At 37.7% G+C, this 18,159-nt stretch overlaps 1 protein-coding gene across 4 annotated transcripts in view; it reads left to right on the top strand.

Annotated features, from left to right (window-relative positions):
• sdk1a (sidekick cell adhesion molecule 1a) overlaps positions 1 to 18,159 on the top strand; it is a 349,997-nt gene that overhangs the window by 180,480 nt on the left and 151,358 nt on the right. For all 4 annotated transcript variants that reach the window (XM_067382425.1, XM_067382423.1, XM_067382422.1 and 1 more), the window contains exon 5: positions 14,571 to 14,704. In XM_067382425.1, the coding sequence (XP_067238526.1) occupies positions 14,571 to 14,704 (134 nt within the window). The remainder of the gene's footprint in view (positions 1 to 14,570; positions 14,705 to 18,159) is intronic.

The following is an 18,159-nucleotide window of genomic DNA, read 5'->3' as shown; positions in this document are numbered from 1 at the left end:
GTATGTTTATAACTGTTTGAGAGAAGGCTTCTGCGTCATTTCCAGCGGCATCAGTGCGAACAAGGTTGATAGTTACATTTTAGCTGTCATGTAAAAATATTCGCACGAACAGCCCAGCCTACCGTAAACTTTTTTCTACAGTTTGCCACGTCAAATCCCCACACAAAGACATTTTGTCTGTTCTGTAATGAGATTGTGTCTTTTGAAAAATTCCATATCAGATTTTCTGACAACTGCAAATTGAATTTTACATGTCTATTTGTGAAAGTCATTCATCATTTGCTGTTGGCTAAACAAGCACTTTTAAATGATATTATGGCTTCAAAAATATGATTACAAGCATGAAATCTGAAGCATATTTTACATGTCACTCTACTGTTCAGTCCCAGTGTTCAAGGCTTTGTGGAGTCAAAATAAAAATCAAGAATCAACTTTTGAAATGTAAGACATGTGGCACCTTTTATAATGTGCCTTCTATAATGCAAATTCAATCACAAATGAAAACAAACTAACAAACAAACTTGTTCTTTTGTGTTCGGTGCTTGAGATCTTTCTATAAACTGTCAACCACCCACTATATCATAGCTTTCTCTGGCTTATTTGTTCAGGAAACGCAACATGCACCATCAAATAAAACAATATATTGCTGCTTTAAAAGGATTGGATTTCTAGTGGAATTTTCTTTACTTGGATAGGAATGTCTTGTCAAAAATTGTCCATGGTGTCTTCTATTTCATTTTCCATGTCACAGAAGCTTAGGTGATTTGTTTATAGAAACCATTGGCATGTTTTTCAATAGATGATACCATTGTTGCCAGGTTATTACCTTCTGGACGTGACTCATCAGTAGGATTGTAACTTTAAAGTCAACATTAAAATCAAATTGGACACATCATTATTATTATTTTTAACTCATGTGCCTTTGTAATTTTTGATCAAAATAGCTTATCATCGTTCTCGCAGGGACATATCTTCTCTTCTCTGATGATGTCTTTACTGACGCAAGTGTGGGACAACCTGTCACTCACATGACATCACAGCAAACCACAACCAGCCAATCAATTCCCATTGATAAAATCTTGTTCAAGATGCCATTTCACCCGGATATCAGAATAGGGAAGAAAAGTCTATTGCAACTTTGTTTCATGCAGACTTTAAAGATGGATTTGTGAATATGTAGTTGAACTTTTAAAATAAATAAATAAAATAAAATAAAAATAGTTGTTGTTTTCTCTCTACAGCTGTTTTAAAGGTGTTTTGTATTAACACAGCAATGTAAAAACTCCTGTCCAGAAATGGTTGCTCTCATCAGCAACAGAAAAGCAGTTGAGCTTGGCCACTTACACTGCAGGCCATCGAAATGCAATTTTAATGGGTTTCAATGGGACCAGCACCAGATTGTTAGAGTGAATTTGCAGGGCACTGCTGCCTAAAAGTAATCCCAGGCTTGTCTATGACCTGATCCCAGCATGGCCCTAAAAAAAAAAAACCTAGCTTTGAATTTCTATACTGGTTCAGACTGGTGTGTGCCAGATAGTACTGGTCAGCCTGTATGGTGTTTTCAATGGTCATTTCGTGTTTTTAAAATACATGGCAATTACCTGTTATCTAAGGCAATATGTGTTTACTTATTTACTTATTTTTACATATATCTTAAAAGTACTTTCAAATACTATTGGGGGATGTCTTTGTAAGAAATTGTAAAGTTTATGAGTTGTGCGCAAATTTACTGAAATTAAATGAACATTTTTTTCAAACTATTTGCATAATTAATTTACAAAATAATTGCTTTCTATGAATTTGGGTGCCAATATGGTCCTCAAATTTTGGTAGATTAGTCAGCCTGACCTATATAATTTTGAGTAAATATTGTCCATAATAATAGTTCATTGCTTTACAGCAATTTTTATACATTTCATATCTGTCACTAAATTGTGTTACCTATAAATCTGCATTACACCAGCTAAGTGCCACCCTGTTCTCTAGATATTGGTGTTGGCACCATTAAAATCGCCATATAGATCATCTACTTGTGTGGACACCAGCACATCTGCTTCCAACATGAATTTATCACATTGGCCATCAGAGGTTTGAGGTTTTTCAGCTTTACACAATACCTATTTGACTGTCGGATTTTAATAGAGACTAATGGGCTGCGTAGAAAAGGACTAAAGTAGCCAGAGAGGCTCTTTAGAGGAATGGCCTTTTGGCTTCCCGTACATTAAGGCAAGTCTTTGAGGGGTAGTTGAGTTGAGGTGGTATAATTATTGCAGAGAAATGGTAATTACTCAAAGTGAAGAGGGCGTTTGTGCTGACGAGCTTGACTGTGTGGCTTTGGAGAGATCTGCTCTGATTCTCTTATCTGGAGTGGATTATTCCTCTCTGTGAAACAAGGGGGATACAGTTTAAGAATAAATACTTTAAGTGATTTCAAGATGGATTCCACCAATGACGAGAAGCCTTCATAGAGTGATTGAGAATACCAAGTTATTTCTGGTCATTGCACTAAGTTGTGTTTGTTTTAAACACTAAGATTTTTCATTGACCCAAAGTGTCAGTATAGTGTGGATTTTATTATTATTATTATTATTATTATTATTTTCACATAAACATCCCTGGAAGACCATGTTTCTCTGACAGAGCTGTGTCTTTTTTTAATTAGATGATCACACTTGAATAACATCCAGGATCACCAGCACAATACAATGTAGAAGAGTTGAAACACATTTCAAGTTCATTAACATTCATGAAAATGAATTCTCTTCTCCCCAAGAGCAGACCAGTTATATTATCTATCATTACTCATGATACCAAGAACCTAATTAACTACCATGGTCTATGTAGCTCCATTTCTGCAAAGTCAGGTTGTGTAAAGAAATTATTTTCCAATTTAATTTAAGAGGGAAAGGGGGAATACTTCAAGATGGAGTTGGCTATAGCTGTCTTTTCACATTTTGCATTACAAAGTTCATATACTGTTTATTTTCTTTCTTTTTTCTGTTTTTTTGTTCTAATGTTTTGTCAAATCTCACAGATGGAAATTCAGTAGGTTAAATTATCATCAAGCAAATCATTTTAATCAGGCTTGGAAGTCATCCATAATGAATTACGCTGAAAGTCTTTGAAATGTCAGATAGCACTTGAAGCCCCAGAGCAGACGGGCACGCACCATCGTGACCCACACAGGCTGCTGGGTTACTTAAGGAGCTGGCTGGGACCTGCCAGCAAACCTGGTTGCCTGGCAACCTCATTTATTCCCTTAACGAGAACAATATGCATTGGGTGATTCAAAGAAAATGAGGTTTCAAAAATATACACTGTTTTAAAGCAGACCACCTGTTTTCTTTTTTGTAGTTACAAAAAAATCAATCAGTATGGATGTTGAAATCTTAAAATATGTATTTAACATTTCACTAAAATGAGTTTTTTATTTTAGTTTCTTTCTTGCTTGTATTTCTTAATTAATCTCTCCTTAATTCGTATTTTTAAGGGCATCGGAATACCTTTTAAATAATGAAATATAATTAGATTTTGCATGTTATATATTTATAAATTTGAATTGAATATATTAAAAATCAGCCAATTTAAATTAAATCAATGGCCATAGTCTTAAATTATTTAAATTATTAAATTATTATTCATAACTTAAATTATTAAGTTAGTGCTTAAAGTTTTTCAAGTAATTGTATGGTAACTTTAGTTTAGGGTCCAACTCTCACTATTATCTCGTTGCTTATTATTTCTAAAGCACATATTAATGCCTTATTCTGCATGACCATATTCTACATCCCTTAATCCTACCCAATACTTAAACTTAACAACTATCTTACTAACTAATAATAAGCAGTAATTAAGAGTTTAATGGGGCAAAAGTCATAGTTAATAGTTAGTTAATAGTGAGAATTGGAACCTAAACTATAGTGTGACCAATTATTCAATCAAATAGATAAAAAATAAATAAATAAATAAATGTAACAAAGAAACAAATTCTAAAACTTGGATTTAAAGGCTGCTTTACATCCTTACACTAAACAAGTTATTTTTCTACAACAAGTTAGTTTTACAAGAAAATATTATTTATTTCAGGCTTCAACTTCAAAATTGCATGTTTAATTCAATGAAAGTTATTGTGTTTGTTACTTGCCGTTTCTTTGTAATTATTTGTGGAATTTACTAGCAGTTCCTCAGTGCAAATTGTTTCAAATCCCACACCAATTATTTTTTCAGTGTAATAATATATATACTAATAATTACACTGAAATTATATATGTTAGAATTTCATGAACCATTTAATTTCTCCATTTCTCCTTATGCTAGAGGACAACCTATCTGCTTTAGAAAACTCACAGCAGTGAAAAGTACTTAATCTTGCAGGGTATTACAGCATTAAAACTGTCCTTGCGCTGGTTTCGATTGCCTCCTGCTTCAGAACTTGTAGAGTACTAGTAAAAGGTTCACATGGTTGCGGCTGCGTGGATCCACAGAAAGCAAAAGTGGCATAAGGAGTCTAGGGGGCAAGCACTCCAAAACCTTGTTCATCAAAGGGAATAGTGCATAGTATCTTTTATTCTTGTGCAAAGTCTCACAACAACACAGCCTTCACATTTCTGATGAGGCACGTCTCGTCTCATTATTTAGTCACAGTGTTGTTGCGAACTCTGACACAACAAAGATGCCTCTCTGCCTTTGTACTACTGTCACTCTGACTGCATCCCAAAGCTAGCTGACAATCTCAGGACCCGAAGTCACGGCTGTCCCGATCACAGCCTGTCCACGGCATCCAGAGATGCCCTAAAATGAGGCTGAGGAAAGAAAACAAGATCAGATGGATACTTTTTGCATTCACTAAGACTTTTTTTTGGTTTCGTTTAGTTTGATTGACAGTAATACTCACTTCTACCATCTGAGGTTGAAGACAGGCCCGTCCCTTCCCTCACGACTATAAAGAAGGTTTTATAGCTGCTTTCTCAGTGAACTTGTAAACTTTGCAAGATAGTTGTTCTTCCAGGACTATTTGAGATTATATTTCATTGATTATAACTGTAACACAGCTCCACAGGCCCTGCAGAGATGCACAAGTGATTTACAGGTGTTTGCGTGTGTGTTATTGGTTTGAATGGAAGAGAGCAATGCTTTTGTTCTAGTCCACATTTACCAAAATTGCATTCATTTTCAGGCCATGCATTCCCTAAGAACTGAACCCATGAACTTGGCATTCCTTGCTCAACCAGTCGAGCTACAGTAATGGATCCCACTTTATATTAAGTGGCCTTAACTACTGTGTACTTACATTTAAATTAATCATTTGATACAGTACACTTATTGTGTACATGCATGTTTTTACATTGTACTTATATTTTTTTACATTGTACTTATACATCTGTAATTAATTTCTGTAATTACATTTATAATTACACTGTTGACCCATCCCTTACATCTTAACCCACCCTTAAACCTACTCATACCACCAAACCATAACCTTACCCTTATCCACCTCAAGAGCAACAAAAGTGTTTTGCAATTCAATATGAACCCAATAAGTACATTGTACTTATTTTTTGATATAAGTACATAGTAGTCAAGGCCACCTAATATAAAGTGGGACCCAGTAATGATGTCAGATCCTGCTGTTCTTCTCCAAAATACCTGACTGGAAGTTTCTAGTAGGTTAAGATGGGCAAAGATTCCCTCCTTAAAGATGCTGTATGTAATTTTTTTGACTGTACTAAAGCATAAAAGCCATACCATAATATGTTTGCAGATTTAGGAAGCTAAGTTCAAATGCTTGTTTATCTGAAAAACAATTCTACAGCCAGTTATTCTACTTTGAAATTTGCGTTCCATGTTTGAATGTCTGTTTTTGTTTTGGTCTGTGTGATCCCGCCCACTGCCAATTTGACAGTTGTTGGAAAACACAGCTTATTGCAGCCATTGAAGCCAGCAAACGAACTGGGTCAGGAATCTCAGATTCTACCTGAACTAAAACTGAAAAGCCTCAGCAATAAAAACATTGCAAATGTAAACATTAGCTCAGGGATGTTCAAACTCGGTCCTGGAGGGCCACTGTCCTGCAGAGTTTAGCTCCAACCCCAATTAAACACACCTGAACCAGCTAAACAAGGTCTAATTAGGCATACTAGAAACTTTCTGGCAGAAGTGTTGAGGCAAGTTAGAACTAAACTATGCAGGACAGTGGCTCTCCAGGACCGAGTGTGGAGACCCCTGCATTAGCTGATCAACTTGCACTGTAAGGCTCGTCGCTATCTATTGTCATTTGCGCTCATTCCTGTTGCATGTCCTCAGTCTGGCAACCTGCATGAGCATCGAGTCTGAGGCTGCTTTACACTCCACTTTTAGACACGCAATCGCGAACTCGCTTTTAATTTACCCCACCACAAACAACTATGATATATTAATTATTTTTCTAAATATCTAAAACAACCCAAACACACCTATATACATATAGAATGCTGCATTAAACAGCTTCATACGGGAAAAATGTAAATAAATCAACTCCATAGCGGATTGTGATCAAGGGCTTATAGGACGTTCCAGTTCAGCCCATTGCAATTGTTTTGCCAGTAGTGGGCACTCGTGCAATGTAAGCAATGACGTACATCCAAGATAATAAGACTGAGGGAAGTTAGCGAGGGAAGAGCATAAAAAAAAAAAAACTAACTGGAACACAGCCTGAGGAAGATGGTGTGGGGGAAACAACTCCCTCCAATATTTTGAATTTGGACTGCAGTACCCATTTCAACTGCTAGCTGTCAATATTGCATATTGCACCTTTAAGAACAGAAGTGTACATTATCTGGAAAATTGAAACATATGTAGAGATGAGTTTTGCATGATAATAATGCATCATCAAATATACTACTATAAGAGGAAATAAATGGATGCATTTGCATTTGCTAATTTAGCTTTGCTGTTAATTGCTGTTTGCTGTTAATGCACAAAATTTGAAAATTATCAAGTGGGCCTTCCTACCCTTAATAGAATGACCCCCTGCCTGGGACAAGAGAGATTTTTAATGATTTATTTATTTTTTGGAAGATTTATGTAAAATATTAAAGCAAATAATCTGTGTGAATGCATGCATTTTAAAGGTTTTGTTATAATAATAATGATAATTTTATATCCAATTTAATAATGAACAGTTGTCATAATAAAAAATATGAATTCTATGAATTTAGATGGTGTGATTCTGCTGAATTGGCCTATAGGCTATAATGAATAATGTAATTCATGGAATGAAATAACTCCATGCTCCATGAATTATAAATAATTATTACATTAAAAGATTAAAAAACAAACCAAGGGTATATCAAAAAACAACCATTAACTAAAAAAAACAAAACAAAAAAAACTAACTTTTTGCCCTAGAAATACGTATATATGAATTGCTGTGTCAACAAATCATTATTATCCAATGACAAAAAAAAAGATCATTTAACCTCACATTTGTTCAGATTGCATAAATCTAACAAATGTTGATGTGCAGATGAAAACTGATAACTTTTTGCCCTAGAAATATATATGAATTCATAAATACATATATTCATATATATTCATACATATATATGAATCGCTGTGTCAACAAATCATTATTATCCAATGACAAAAAAAAGATTATTTAACCTCACATTTGTTCAGATTGCATAAATCTAACAGATGTTGATGTGCAGATGAAAAAAAGATTAATAAGAGCATAAGCATTCATTCACTTCTTTTGAATAAGTACTTTGTGACTGTTTAAAAACTGTTTCATATAGTATGAATTGTGTATTATGAATGTAATATGGATGTGCTACATCAGTCTTGCTGTCATTTTCACATGACCTACAGTGTCAGCTGCGTTGCTTCATTGCCACATACAACTTCTTTGATGTGGCTTTGTGTGTTTTAAGAATTTTTTAACTACTATATAATAGGGAAGTATGTATATAGTATGCCATGGGCTGCATCTGAAAGCTTAGGCAGCTGATTTGTTGCCTTGCTGCCCTATCAGGCAATGACTTTGCAGGCAGAATTTGTGCTGGACAGTATCTCACGAAACTTTTTCAGACAGACTTCTGAGGCAGCGTAGCGGTTTATTGATCTACAACAAAATAGAGAGAAAGTTGGTGATAACAAAGCGAATATTTAATTACTACAATACCAATTTCTCACTAGAAATAACATCAAAAGTAGAAAAGGTTGGTAAAAAAAAATGTACACTTACACACAAACTGACTGTCAGCAATAACTTTCAGATGCCATCTTTATTTTTTAGCTTAACTGTCACAGGATGGAATGCACAGGATTGTGGGATCGAAGGATGAATTGATCAGATAAAGGTATCTCAGGAGACAGGAAGTGGTTCGATCATTGAATTCGCACATGCATTGTTGCCTTCCTACCTCTATGTCCTTTTTCAGGTTTCAGACACAGCCAAGCTGGTTTAGGTGTATTTAATTAAGGTTGGAGCTAAACTGTAAAGGAACATGGCCCTCCAGGAGCTACAGGAACCTTTCATTTCCTTAAGTTCTCCTGAATGATCCAACAAAACATCACCTGCCATGTCCTGACTTCAGTTCTCCTTCAGTATTGGCTCATTTATTTATTCTTTCCACATCTCTTGGCACAAAGGTAACAATCAGTTTAATCTTGTGTTTGGTACTGTTGAGCCCCCAGTACATGCTAGGGCTCTATTATTTAGAAGAATAGCGTGGAACAAAGAGAATGAAAGGAAGTGAAGGCCCACATGGGTACAGCAGTGTTTATTTATCTCTCATATAGTTCTATCCTCCCTGCTCCTCCACTGAGGTGTTCGGTAACCCTCACCCTGAAGGTATGCAATGCAGCTAATGAAAAAGACTTGGCTGTTTTTGATCTAGTAAAGGAGGCTATTTATTTCATTTTTATGGGGGTGGAATAAAAAGCATATGCATTAAAAGTTTGCTTTCTGGAGATAGTTCAAACCCTGGAGTTATGTGATCTAGTCTACGAGAGGCACAGAAAAATCCATCTGATGTGACTTGAAAGTTGTGTACGGATGCAATGCATTCGGTTGCTTTGTCGAACGGTATTTTAAGCAGAACTTTTTAGATGCAGAGTTGAAGAGGTTGGAGTTTCGGTGAGAGCTTTGCCCTGTAACATTACCACAGTCTTCAATATTTAAAGTGAGAATCTATCTTGTTTGGACGTCTTTTCACCATTCTCTGAACCTGACGGAAATATCTCTTCAGACTCGTTTATATTTGATTGTCTGTATTGATGTGAACCTGAATATTTCATTGAAGGAAACCAAAGGAGATCCTTTAGCCCAGCTGACCAGCACGACTCGCCTTAGATAACGATTAGGGAGATTTGGATTTAGAATTATCTGCCTTCTTCTAAGACAAACTTGTTAGATGCTAATGCATGATTAACGTTTTTATTTTTGCAGCCGTGGGAATGGTTGCTTTTACTTAGACATTATGAACAGTTCTAGAGGTTGGAAAATTGACCTAGCAGGGATGTGTGAAACAAACAAGGTAATTTTCCAACATGCAACAAAAACATATTCATGTAAAACATCACTTTAAAGATTTTGTAAGCGTTGTTAATGTGTTTCTGCCAAAAACATTCAAGATTTGCATCTTGATTTTGACTCTGTTAGACATTCTGGTTCAGAATTATTACTTATATCTCAATATAACCCACAATCATGTTGCTTTAACAGCAGAGGTTTTGGTGCAGATTTGATTCACCATTAGTTTTGTTTAATTGTTATGAAAGCCAATGACACACTGCAAACCCTGTATGCCATTCAGAAATAAATTGAGATTATATTCCAGTTTAATTCCTGATTTGAAATTGAATTTGAATTGAGGTAACAAACAATATGCAAAATAGCAATTCAAATTTGGTTTGGAGTTTAAAAGGTTTAAATGTTTATAATCTGAAGATTGATTGATTGATTGACACTAGTTTGTATTCGTTTTAAAACGGCGTTTTAAAATGAAAACCATCCTTGTCTACACTAGCGTTTTCACTGTGTTTCAGAAAATTATCTCCATCTATACTACACGACCGAGTGAACATGGGCAGCCACGCCATCGTTTTCAAAAGTCTCTGTTTTTTGTCCATTTATACTGAAACGCAACCCCATCATTTTCAAACTAAAACGGGGTCGGAAGCATTTTCGAAAGTCTCAGTTTTTTGAGGTTCGAAAATGCCGACGTAGTGTAAATGACAGGTGTAACCGTAGCAAAAGTAATGCGTTTTAAAATGAAAACGCACTAGTGTAAACAGGGCCTTAAGTAGAGCGCATTCAACTATTTTAAATTTCGCCCAACTCTTGTGCACAGGACCAGCGGGGACGGTTGAGTTGGGTTCTGAAATTAGTCATGGTTATGGTAGCCGTGGTCATAGGGTTGAACTGGGCTGAGGGATGTATGAGGCAGCAGGCTTATCTTCACTTGTACATCTCAGCCTACAAATGGCCAGCACATTCATCACAGAGAGGAGACTGCAGCGGACTGCTGCTTTTAATGGATATTAAGAAAGCTGATGCTAGAACCGCTAGAACAGTGGCCTGGATATGGTCTGGCAGAGAGATTTTTTGCTGTCATTGCATTCACACCATTGATCATCTGAGCTCCGGCGCAGCTCCACCGTGTTTGTGTGAAAGAGCCTCAGTGTGCTGCAATACATAACAATGCAGGAGAGAGAGGAGAACAGACCGTCAGTGGGCTTCTGGTCTTCATGTCATGTCATCTCTTTTCTTCTCATTTCTGTCTCATATCATCTATTCTCTTCTCGCTTCATCTCTTAACCTCCTTCAATTTTCCTCGCATGTTTTGTCCCCAAAATACTGGTCTTAAACAAATCCAGTTGAGTGAATGTGAACAGAGAAAGAAGCCAAAACCTAATATTCCTGCTGCTGACTGAGTAACTTTTGTCAAATTAAATAAGGATTATAATAGAATTTTGTACAGTGAAGTCTATAAAATCTTAATATAAAAAAAACATTTTAGATTTTATATACTTCATATCAATTTCTGTAGCTGAAAACTTCTGGTAGACCTACCTGAAAAGCACCGATTTCACTGGTATATAAAATGTTGGTGTCATAACCTTATTTATTACAATATAAGGTTACATGGGTCAAAAAAAAAACCCCAAAAAAACACCAAAACAGTTTATTTTTATTTTATTTATTTATTTATTTTTTGTCAGGGCGAGTAAAAATGTGAACCACTGGCCCAACCAGGCCAGTAGAAAAAATCCTTAGTGTTCACCCCTGAGAGTGCAGGGACAGAAAGTCTCTTCTGTTCTGTGGAGTTGTGAGGGCTCTAGTTAAAGGGACAGTGAGATTTGGGGATGTTCTCTCTTCAAGTCTGGGCTAAAGTCCATAGAGAACACACAGGGAGGTCTGTGCTTCTGGTTCAGCAGCTTTCAGAGAGGCTGTGCTTTATCTGTACTTTGTACATTTTTCTGAGACACCCAAATCTCCATTGGCAGCATGACGGGGGGGAAAGGCTTGACTCATGCCCACAGACCACCTTAGGCATTTGAGCCTGAAACAAGGACCATGACCTGATTTCATTCACTTTGAGCATTTATTTATTTGTTCCCGGGGCTAAATGGGAAAAGCAGACATAGTGTCACTCTCTATGGCCTCCTATATGGCCCTGAAGCTACTTTTCTATGTTCTTTTACTCTTTATAGTCTCACATAAACAGACACTTGCACTTGCACCAAGACCCACAGCATATTTCCTGCCACGATAGTTTTCTTACAATTTTTACTTTCAGATAGACTTTGATCTCTTCTTTTGCGGCATCACTTAGAGGCAGACACAGCATTAGACGACATATTCTACGATTCCAGCATAATTCCGGGTCATGATGCCTCAGGGCAGCGGTGCTTCTGTCTCTTTGCTTGCTCCCTGGGCGTCAATGCGGTAAGCTTTTCTGTCCTCAGATGTGGGTGGGAGAAAGTTTTCCGAGGCCTGAGAGCATCATAAATCAAAATGTAACATCAGATCCACACAGCTGGGCTCCCAGGAACTAGGAGCACAATATGAGTTGCTGACATTTTAATTACTTTGTCATACATCTCAGACTGGTAAGCCTATTTTGAGGGTGTAATTTATGGCAGTAAATGAAAACAAATATTCTATAAACCATCTTTCTGAAAGCCGGTTCTTGCCATGTTGATTAATGTAATATCTCTCTAGTGGTATGTCCAGTGTCTGAGAGAATTAGGTTCTGGGCTCTTACTGGCATGCGTACATTGCATAACATTTTGGATGCTTGCGAATGTGAGAGCAGACACGTCCCACTGACATGGCAGGTAAACAATATGAAAAAAATCTCCAAAGAGTAATTCGTCTTCAATTATGCCAATGACTTTTTTTCTTCCAGAAAAGCCATTTTCCCTTCAGTTTTCAAAACAGAGATGATAAAAAGTGTTATGGCATGATTGTCACAGTGTATCTCAGCAAATTGATCTTTAGATTTGATTGTTCTATATTGGAAATGGCTGGCCGGTTAAATTGGTGCTTTTTAGCCTGGCAGGTGTGCAGCCCTTTCCCAACAAATCGAAATGGTCTGCCTTTTTTGAATATTTAGATTACCTGGGGCTCCCGGCACCTTTCCTAAGTGGATTAACATTTCATGTGGCTCCCAACCTGCATTTTTAATATGTTGTGGGCTGATATCAAAGAGTCCTCAGGGATCAGAAACAAGCATTCCCATTATCTTTCCTGCTGTGCTTTGTTTACCAAACCGCGAGCAAGGGCCATTCATCTAGGCAATTGTAATGGAATCCAAACTAGCTGGACTAATCATAAAATCACTTTATACACAGGTCGCATCGATTCCGCTCGCGGCATAAACCAGGTAAGCGTTCAGCCCCTGCTCTCTCGCGCTTTACAAACCTCCGCAGGCAGCGTTACACGGGATCACACATGCTGATATTAGGCCCTTAAATCATCATGAAGGTGAGCTGTTTATGTACGCATCAGTTCGGAGCCTCTGATGCTTGCCAAGCCATTTCAGCCTATGCATATTTAATAATTAAAAGTCTATCAAGGCGGGCCGCTCTGACCTTTTAAAGCCGCCACTGACATCTGTGAAGGGTGCCTTTATTTCCCAGATGCAGCCCAGCCCGCATCCGCAGCCAGGTGTCAGGGTGCAGACAGCGATGTAATGCATCCTCATCAGCGGCCGCCAATCTCCATCCCTCGCTAACCCCAGTCCCCACTCAAGCGTCCGCCGACTTTTGATGGATCTCTTTATGTTAATCTGCACTTAATCATGAAACAGCAAAAAAAGAATTAAGCAGAATGGAAGCTTGCTCTAATTACACGTCAATATTGTTCGCCGCGGAAGCGCAGACAGCTCTCTTGTTCCTACTTCTGCCGTATTTATTTTTTATTTATTTGTCTATTTGCAAACGTCTCTGAGACTTGACGATCTTTTGTAGGGATCTGTCTTGGAAATAGGTAATGACTGCGGCGCTTGTACTAGCGGCGTGTAGGAAGACGCTACAGGTCCCGCGGAGCTGAAAAACTAATCATAAGTTTCAAAGCATCCCCGATTCGTGCTCAGCCTCTCAAGGGCTTCTTCATGGTGGTCACGCCTGAGCAGAAAATCTCTTAGACAGCAGTGATGTGTAATTGAGGATGTCATCAATTAATCAAAAAAAACGCGGGAGGGAAAAGACTATGCATGAGGAGTGGGAGTCAGGGCTGGAGATATGCAATCTATGCCCGCTTTCATCTGCGGAAATAAAAAGAAAACAATTCCATCCAGCCTACGTGGAGTCATGGATTATCAAAGCGCCATGTTCTCCATGGCACAGCGCCAGTTTCAGATGGTAATTTTGCCTTAAAGAGGCACGGAGAAACTGGCACCTGAATTAATTGACAGTGATACACATCTGCCACTAAATGTCTTTCCTGCAAACTTTGGATTGATGGATGAAGTATGACGTGTTCTGATTAATCATTAGCGCAATAGCAGCAGCTCTGATATCAGTCTACAACAGTCTGAATCAGATAAACCTTTCTTAAAGGTACACTTCACTCATAAATGAAAATTTGCTTTACCTCATGACATTCCAAGCCTGTACTGTATGACTTTCTTTTTTTCTGTTGAACACAATATTGAAAACTTCTATGGTCCTTTTGTGGCCTTTTTTCAGTGAACTGTTTCTTTTCACGTTTTCAGTGATGCAACAAACAGCTCCCTCACTTAGATACTAGCCTATAGGTTTATTCCCACCAACAACGGTATTTCTGGTCGTAATGACCCTTACCGCTCATTGATTCTCAGCTTGTGTCAGAATGACGGATCAGGTACATTGAAAACGCTCAGGGCTCCATGAAATTCCTCCACGCCAGACGTGTCCCAGCCAAACCCAGGGCGCAATGAGTTCACGGCAAAGCTAGTTTTATGGAACCCAATATACATCAGTTAAGCACTAATTAAAATGCTGTCACTCTATTGCAATAGTGGAATTTGTTAGGGTACCAGACTCATTGTCAATAATGGTTTAACATAACTGTATTTCATTCGCTTTGTTACTCTCCACAGAGCCATAACGTTGGAGAACCAGCTAGTGGTGCTTGCCACCGCTGCGGCGGACGCCGGGAGGTACTACGTCCAAGCTGTTAATGAGAAGAATGGAGAAAACAAGACAAGCCCATCCATTTACCTGAATGTGGCAGGTAAGTTGAGGGGGTATGCATTTCCCTAGATCATTTCTATTACCCTGCAGCTAATGTCACATGGCCAGCCATTGACGCAGCCGAGACAGAACTATCGACCAGACGTGGGAATTATGGCTTTCGGTTTGTCCGCTCCCTCTTTTGTTTTTGCCCACGTGTTGTAGGCGCAGTTTAACACGCACGTCTCAGAAGTGTCCGCAGGCCGGCGTGCAGATGCGAGGTACCTGTAATTCCCATTCCCTCAGGGGGCCGTTTAATGTGGTGCATTCATCAGAGAGGAAGGCCATCCCTGGAATGACACAGAGAATCTGTTTGTTCTAGTGACACACTTGGATCTGCTAGCTGAACGTTGTTTGGTTGCTGTTGTCATAGCTGCTTTGGCAGGTGCTACTGTGCGTCGCCTGCTTTCACAATGCTAATGCACACATCCCATTCATGCATATACAGCCAGTGATGGCACATCAAAGGCACGTTATTCAATATGAAAGCTACTACTGAACTGATACAATTTATAGTGACTTTTTTAACAATTTAACCTACTAATGTGCATAACTCGGATCTGGTGCTGTTGTTTTTTATCATGCTGTCAGCATACAGGCTCCTGTAGTTAGTTGAATATATGTTCCACTGACACGATGTAATTTGATTCTATCCAAAATATGGCCAAAAAGCTGAAAGGAAGTAGAAATTAAATTAGCCTGCAGTAGAAATAACCAGTCATTATCAGAGTACCCTTTCAAACCAATTAGCTCTTCACTATTGCTTTAGTGCGTCATCAAGCCTGCTTGCGGTTAATGCAACAGGTGAAGAGAGGCTTTTTTAATTTTAAGCAGAAATGGAGATGAAATCCAAATGATTAATGGTTCTCAACCAAATGAAAGACTGAACAACAAGTCCAGATATATACGTCTCATAATAAAGGAGCAGGAGCTAAGTACTGTAACTTCCAGTTGTCTGCTTTAATTAATCGTTAGCTAATGATTTGCAAAGATATCATTATGTTATGTCTTTACTTGAGGCACATGACTATTAGATCATTATTAAAGGGTTAGTACATCCAAAAATGAAAAGGATCCCATGATTTACTCACCCTCTTCTTTCAGATGAACACAATCAGAGATATATTTAAAAATATCCTTGCTATAATGGGTGGGGGTGGGGGAGGGGACAAAAATGAATTCAGCCATCATAAAAGTAATCCATACGGCTATATCAGAGGATTTCATTAGAAGAGAGAAGAGGAGTTTGTTGCCCAGCCCTTACGCTACTCCTACATCTCATTTGGTGCAAGTTGACTTGCTCAGGATGCGTACGGTCATCGGTCGGAAGCTAGTTATTTGAATTTAAAAGTTTTAAATATGGATATTTTTCTTACAAAATTGCATCGCTTCACTTCAGAAGGCTTTTATTAACCCCCTGGAGCCATATAGATTACTTTCTATAATGGATGGATGAAATTTTTTTGGGCTTCAAAATCTGGCCCCCCTTCACTACCATTATAAAGCTTGGAAGAGCAAGGATATTTTTAAATATATCTCTGATTGTGTTTGTCTGAAAGAAGATAGTCTTATACACCTAGGATGGCTTGAGGGTAGTTGAGGGTAGAGTAAATCATGGGGTAATTTTCATTTTTGGATATTTAATTTCGCTCAGTTTTTTTCATTATTTTTTTTTACATTTTTACATTTTGTCTTCATCTAAACAATTTAAATTCATCTTTAAAAATTCAATAACAATGTTAAATGTAATTTTTAGCGAATCTTAAAATACATTCATATTGAACAGTATGATCTTGTGTAATCATTATGATCATGTGTAACATTTAAAATGTCTGATTTTAGTTTTTAGTGTTTATTTTTAATTTATAGACAAAATTGTATGGGATTTTAACATCAACCTTATTGGTGAGTGACCATGAGATAACAAAATAATTATCAGCTTATTGGTAACATCCAGAATTGTAATGTTGGTGCATCCATAAACCTAATACAATCTTTGGTGTTTGGCAGTGATTCCCTCACAGTCTGAAGTGGGTTACGTCATTGACCTTGGGGAAATGGCAGCAAGCTAGAATTTAATGTGAGATGAAGGAACATGGAACTAGCATTATTTTTTCAAAACCAGATGAAATCAACTTGATGATTTGAAGAGTATAAATGAGCAGGAGGCTGGAGGCCGCTAATAAAGAGAGACTGGCGCTGAGCTTCTATACCAACTGCAGAGTTAATAATTCAATTGAATTATGAGTTTTAATATCCTGATGAATGGAGTGCACTTAAACTAGTTTCAGCAAAAGCCTTTAGCGTGGTTCTTTCTTCATTTGCTTTTCAACAGCTTCAGTTTGCAGATTATCACATCAGATGACTGGTGTTGAATTTATGACTAAGGTACAGATAACATACAATTGTGTTGATCATAATGAGCTTGTATCAGTGTGTATAGCTCTGTCACAACCAGGGATTTGTTAGGTTGCGATGATAATTTTTTTTCCACTGTGGAAATTAAGCAGTTAATTAATTTCCCCATTGAAGTGCTAATTCCTCTGATATTTGAGGAACAATAGTGCCGAGCCCAGATGAAAGGGTCTATCATCATGTGACTGCACTCTGGCATTTATGCCAAAAGTCTCATACTACACATCACGTTCTAAGGAAGTAAACAAGGAACACCAAAGACAAGAAAATAAAGAGTATCCGGTGGGGAGCACCCCCCCCTCCCCCAACCCCACTTAAATACGACAGATGAAAGCTCCTACTGCCCTTAATGTGCGTTAAGTACAATTCAAATGTCAAGACTGCCCTTGACTGCCCTCCTTTTCAAAAATTATCTAGCATTCACCTCAGCGCTGCAATGCAAGTGCTATGAATGAAGCAAAGATAAATGACCTCTCTGAACCTTGACCTTGGTCTCATTGTAATTAGCTGTGTTAGCTTGCTAAGGCAAGTGTCAATTCTGTAACCCTCCGTATGAGCAATAGTAATACTCATACAGAGGGATTGAGACTTAAACACCCCCCTAATCCTAAATAGTAAATGTAATATATACTGTCCTGTTTATGCTACATTCATGACCTCAAACTATGTTGCTTAAGGGAGAGGAGAGATGTGCTATTACTTTTTTAAGTGATTAAGCAAATTTTGCTTTGTAGATGATAAAACAGGTGAAGAAATCCCATTGATTTGCATGGAAAGATTTTAACCTTATACTGTACATAGGGCCCAGAGTTGGGCTTAAGGCCACTTGGTTCACACCAAGAACGATAACCATAAAGATAACTATAACAATAATTATATAAGCATCCATATCAGTTTATTATAATCTCGCCTGCAGTTTTGTCGTCTGCCACTTTACATGTTAAAGCTTGTTAAAGTTGGATGGATTCTGATTGTTAAAGGATTAGTTCCCTTTTAAGTAAAATTTTCCTGATAATTTCCTGATATTTTGTGTTTGTAAAG

The sequence above is a fragment of the Chanodichthys erythropterus genome, chromosome 3, assembly GCF_024489055.1.
Source record: "Chanodichthys erythropterus isolate Z2021 chromosome 3, ASM2448905v1, whole genome shotgun sequence".
Taxonomy (NCBI): domain Eukaryota; kingdom Metazoa; phylum Chordata; class Actinopteri; order Cypriniformes; family Xenocyprididae; genus Chanodichthys; species Chanodichthys erythropterus.
The sequence above is the reverse complement of the archived record's forward strand: the minus strand, read 5'-3'. Positions and strand labels throughout refer to the sequence as shown.